The sequence below is a fragment of the Otolemur garnettii genome, unplaced genomic scaffold (genome assembly GCF_000181295.1).
Source record: "Otolemur garnettii isolate 467f Iridium unplaced genomic scaffold, OtoGar3 scaffold00113, whole genome shotgun sequence".
In the NCBI taxonomy this organism is placed as follows: Eukaryota; Metazoa; Chordata; class Mammalia; order Primates; family Galagidae; genus Otolemur; species Otolemur garnettii.
This window is the reverse complement of record NW_003852508.1, coordinates 6,000,736-6,006,633: the sequence shown is the minus strand read 5'-3', so window position 1 is coordinate 6,006,633 and position 5,898 is coordinate 6,000,736. Positions and strand designations below refer to the sequence as shown.

The following is a 5,898-nucleotide window of genomic DNA, read 5'->3' as shown; positions in this document are numbered from 1 at the left end:
AGATTTCATTTTTTTCATCCTATCTTATCATTATTGTCTTTGCTTTGGAGTAGTAATAGTATGCTGTGCCTGAGTATGGATTCCTTTTTATTTATCTGGTTTTGTATTGTATAGAGCTTTCTGAATTTTGGCTTGGTTTCTTCTATAATTTTTGGAAAATTTCTGGCCATTATTTTTTTCAAATATTGTTTTGGCCCTCTTCTATTTCTCCTATTCTTCAGGGATTCCAATTATTCATGTGTTAAACCTTTTAGACCTTTATAACTTTTCACACTTTCTACATTTTTCCATCCTTTCTGTCTGAGTTTTAGTTTGAGTATTTTCTCTGGTTCATTAATCCCTTCTGCTGTACCTAATCTGTTATCAAATTCATTGATTAAACTTACATTTTCAGTTACTATATTTTTTAGTTCTAAGATTAATGGTTTCAGTCTCTGGTGAAATCCTATATCTTTTATTTTCTCGAGTACCTGTTCTTTTAATATCCCTTTCTAATGACTTAAGATCTGCATCACCTGATGTTCTATCTCTGACTTTTTTTCCTCCTGATTTTCAGTCATTCAGGCTTATTCTCTGGCATGCCTGGTAATTTTTAATTGACTCCTATGTGCTTTATATAAAAATTTATAGAGGCTCTAGATTGAATACAGGTAGTTCACACTATCTCACTAAAACTGATATATTTTCAGTTTGCCCTCATTCCTAGGATATTGACATACTAGGTGTTTATAAGGGCTTTCTTTCCCTGATAAAATCTGAAATCAAAATTTTGTCTCCCTATCAGTGTGAGACTTCCAGTTTTCTGTTTAACTTTCCACTTTCTTTGCAGTTGTTTTAGTACAATGCACAGTTCGTATTGGAAATGCCTTGAGGAAGAACTTCATATAGAATGTTAGGGTTTTTTCTCTACAGTTCTCTTTTCTCCAGAATTTTGTCTGGAATCTTGGCTGCTTGGTCTTCCTAATCTCAGCTGTATGTTGTTACATTCTTGTACTCTCTACCTCAGCTTCATTGAGCTTACAGATGGTCCGGGAAAAACAGCAGTTAATGAAGACTCACCTGGGTTCGTTTCCTTTTTTCCAGGACATTGGCACATCAAATCTTAGTTGCTTTGATTGTTTTCCAGAGCCTTCAAACATTCATTTTTGTATCCAACTGTTATGATATTTTTTGAGGGAGAGTTAGTCTGACATCAGTCCTCCATCCTATGTTGAAAAAGAAAACCATGGTACATTCTGAAACTTAAGAGTTACCCTAAGTAGCAACTTTTCTGTATGTTCTGAAGAAATATCCCTAAGAACTTTGGTGTCAAATGTGAAAAGTGTATTTCTACCAAAATGCTCTTGAGGTTTTGGTGTTTTCTTTTTCTGTAGAGACAAGGTCTCACTATGTTGCTCAGGCTTGTCTCCAACTCCTGGCCTCTGGACTATTTTTAAATTCCTGTAACTTAAAGTCTTCTATTCTGTCACTTTTTTCTACTTTCAATAGAAGTTACTTTTATTTTTAATTTGCTGCTTTTAGTTCATTGTGCTGAACACATTACCGGGTTTTCTGAATGGGTCAGATATTAGTGAAGATTCATATTAGTAAATATGTTTCACCAGTGTATATATTATATTTTAAATTTTCTTTTCTGAAGGAGTCTTTATGTATTAAGATTATATTACTTGCATTTACTTACAAAAGAGTAACACTGATTGTTTTCTTTTTCAGAAAATGGTGTAAATGGAACAGTAACTTCAAATGGAGCAGACTCTCCACGTAATAGAAAAGAGAAATCTTCATAGTGGATTATAAACTGATTAACGTCCCCAAAGAAATCTGCTTTTTACTGTGTCTTTTGGCATTAGAGATTTTTCTGTTCTTGAAAATACAGTTTGTGCTCTTTGATCCTTGCTATTGTACTGTTTCATGAATTTTTTTAAAAGGGCATTTGAGGGGAGGATGATTACTATGATGAAAAAATGTTTTAGTTTAGACTGAGCTACCTGCCTTCAAAATAGTTTAGGGACCACCACCATCGTTTATTTTCTTTTTTATCTTTGAACATTTTTGTAATGATTTGAAGAAGAAACTATTTACAGAAATCCCACATATCAGTGATACAGTTTCTTGCTCGCATCAGTTTTTTATAATATTAGCAAGGTGGCCTGTTCCAACGAGGTCATATTTTTTTAAGTTATCTTTCAGGGTAAAATGGAAATAATATAAAGTTGGATGTCAAACTTTAATATCTTTTCAGTGTTCTCTAATTTTTAGGAATTTTTGTAGCCTTTACACCTGGAAAAAAAGATTTGTAAGATTACCAAAATAATTGTGTGCTTTATTTTGTAAGTAGCAGTCGTTAGTGTTATATCCCATTTAAAAGAGAAAATACTAATGGTTACAACGGGGAGATTTATTGACATATATATTGAGGAAATACCTTATTAACATAAAAGTACATGTGAAATAAAATCTTTCTTGTGCATTTTCAACACTTGTAAACTGGAAATTAGAAAATATTTACTATGAAGAGGAAAATCTGACTTATATTCCCCTTTTGATATGTTTATTAATAATGATTCTTAACGGGGCTTGTCATAAGTTTGATATGCACAGCATCTTAGAAAAATATTGCTTAACCTGGAAACCCTTTTAAAAAATAATGCCTACTTGATTTATATCTATAAAAAGAATGTCAGGTAATTATATTTGGAAAATATTTAATGCACTAACTTTAAAAAAATTGAAAATTCAGGTGGATGAATAGTCTTACAAAAGACAGTGTGCTTTATGTTATAACTATAGCTTTGGTCCCGTCTTTAATTGAGAAACATTTATCTGTACAAAACATATTTTTGGATAAATATATATATATATTTGTATCTTTACAGAAAGGCTCTAAAAAGCATTTGAGTAAAATATTTGGTTCCCTTTTCTATAATTAGCCTTTAAAATCCTTATAGCTGCATTTGGTGTGTTCCCTGTCTTTACGGTATATATTGCTTCTTGTTGGTGTTCATATCTTGTTTCCCATTTCTCGGTTCTGTCATCTGCTAATGGTTGTGCCATTTTTAGTGTTAAAGTTGTAGACCTGTCAGGTCTGCAGTTTTAGTTTCCATGCTGCTAGAAAGTTGTGCTTTTTGTTTCCAGCTGTTTTCCTACTTCCTGAAAAAAAGTAGTAGCTCTCTGTAGCATTATGGAGTTTTCAGTGGAACCAAATTTTTGCCATTAAAAACTGGCATTATATTGAACTATACATTGAGAAATCAATCAAATAAAAATTTTTACTTTAAGAAGCTGCATCCTGGATGTTTTCTTCTTTGTTAGCTATTATGCTATTGAGTATTTAACTTCATTAAAATGTACTATGTTTAAAGAATATACTCTTGATAGATGCTTAGAAACCCTTCATAAAAGTAGGTTTCACAAAAAATTGATCTGAGAATATTTATAAGGGCTACTGGGAAGAAAATGGTCATAACTAAATAAATCCAGGGACCAGTGTGTTAAACTCTGGAGTTGAGTACCTTGGTGTCACCGTAGCTCACAGCTAAAAGGGGTTCAGTGGTGTCCCCAGGAGCAGTTTAGGCCAAGTTTAATGAAAGGAGACAGAGGCCCACCTGGGCAGGGCAAAGATGGCATCTTTCCCCAAGGAGCTGGAGGCCAGCCTCTTTTTACCTTGGGTGGAAGGGGAGGAAGAATCCACAGTTTGCTGGAAGGTTCTGGTGGGCTAGGGTCTTTCCAGCAGAACTCTTGGAGGCCAGGTAGGCCTTGTGTTCTGGGAGGCTGGGATGAAGGGTTGGTGCAGAGCTCTAGGCCTCCAACAATAGCAACCTCAATCTCTTGGGCTTCATCAATCCTCCTGCCTCAGCCTCCCAAGTAGCTGGGGCTACAGGCATCCACCCCAATGCCTGGCTGATTTTTCTACTTTTAGTAGACACGGTCTCACTCTTGCTCAGGCTGGTCTGAAACTCCTGAGCTCAAGGGATAATCCTGCCTTGGTCTCCCAAGTACCTGGGTGTACAGGTGCCGGCCACAACACCCAGCTAATTTTTCTGTTTTTAATAGAGATGCGGGGGTCTCACTCTTGCTCAGCTGATATTGAACTCCTGAGCTTAAGGAATCTGCCCATCTGGACCTCATCTTAGCCACTATGCCTGGTCTTATTTATTACAGGACCATTTAGTCCTTGATACCCAATTGCACTACGTGGTGCAACAACAATGTTGGCAGTGTGGATATAATATGCAGTGTTTCCCACCTCTTATGGCTGTGGAATCTTTTCATTGAAATACTTAGGAACATTTGTGTTCCACAGCATGCCCTATAGGCTTAGGAAAAGAAAAAAAAAGCCCTTGTTATGTAGTTAGAACTTCACAAGATACAAATACACCCACAAGTAATACTGTAAATTATGAATTGTAAACTGAAGACCTTGCTCACCAATACTCTGAGGGAAGTTTGGGATTTTTTCTTTTCTTTATTTTTTATTTTCAGACATGGTTTTGCTCTGCTGCCCAGGCTAGAGTACAGTGGCGTCATCATAGGTCCCTGTAACCTCAAACTCTTAGGCTCAGTGAGCCTTCAGCTTCCATCTCCTGAGTAGCTGGGACAACAGCCACCTCCCACAAAGCCGAGCTAGTTTTCCTATTTTGGATGGGGGGAGGGGCTTGCTCAGGCTGGTCTCAAACTCCTGACCTCAAGCAATCCTCCAGATTCAGCCTCCCAATGTGCTAGGATTACAGACGTGAGCCACCTTACCTAGCCAGAAAGTCTTCCTTTACTGGCTTTCAGATCCTGCAGAAACTGTCACGTGGACTCAAGTTTAACTTTGAAGCCTGATGGAAGCTTGTAGGACATTAACCAAGACAGCTGCTATCTAAGACTCTCCAAGTGACCTAGTTGCTTGCTATTCTGGGACTTAATCTTTCCTCTGAAAAATGCCGCCTTGCCATTATTTTATTAATGTAAATTGAAACTTACATAAGTTTCTGGGATTTATGAATATAACACAGGATAATAAAATCAAGCTAGTTAACATATCACGTTGAATACTTAACATTTTTTGTAACAAGAATTCTTGAAATTTACTTAGACTTGAAATGTACTGTTTATATTAACTATATACACCATGCTGTACTATATAACTTTTTTTTTTTCCGAGACAGTCTCACTATTTCACCCTCGGTAGAGTGCCATGGCATCACAGCTCACAACAACCTCAAATTCTTGGGCTTAAGCAATTTTCTTGCCTCAGCCTCCCAGGTGGCTGGGACTATAGGCGCCCACCACAACGCCTGGCTATTTTTTGGTTGTAGTTGTCGTTGTTTGGCAGGCCCAGGTGGGCTGGATAGGAACCCACCAGCTCCAGTGTATGTGGCTGTTGCCCTAGCCACTGAGCCACAGGTGCTGAATCTACAATATAACTTTTAAAAAAAAATTCCTTCTGTCAGATATTTTGAACCTTTGACTATCATCACCCCATCTCGCCTATCCCCTCAGCCTATGTAACGACCATTCTGATTCTATGACTCAAAACTGTTTTTGATTGCACATATAAGTGACTATGTATGGGATTTTTCTTCCTTTTTTTTGGAGTCAGTGTTTCACTATGTCGCCCTCTGTTGAGTACTGTGGTGTCACAGCTCACAGCAACCTCAAACTCTTGGGCTTAAGCGATTCTTTTGCCTCAGCCCCCCTTGTAGCTGGGACTACAGTCGCTCGCCACAATGCCTAGTAGTTGTGGGCGTTTTTTTTTTTTTTTTTTCCTGCTGATTTGTTTGAGTTCTTTGTAGTTTCTGGATATTAGTTCTTTGTTGGATGTACAGTTTGCAAATTTCCCCCCCCATTTTCCAAGTCTTACATTTACATGTTGAATCTCCCAGTTGCATTTAATAACAGGATATTGTGTCA

General features: G+C 37.1%; 1 protein-coding gene across 1 annotated transcript in view; it reads left to right on the top strand.

The window, feature by feature from the left end:
• TRAM1 (translocation associated membrane protein 1) overlaps positions 1-3,281 on the top strand; it is a 45,057-nt gene extending 41,776 nt beyond the window's left edge. Inside the window, exon 11 of the mRNA XM_003797258.3 lies at positions 1,714-3,281. Within this exon, the coding sequence (XP_003797306.1) occupies positions 1,714-1,787 (74 nt within the window). The 3' untranslated portion in view covers positions 1,788-3,281. The remainder of the gene's footprint in view (positions 1-1,713) is intronic.
• Positions 3,282-5,898: the final 2,617 nt, after the last annotated feature.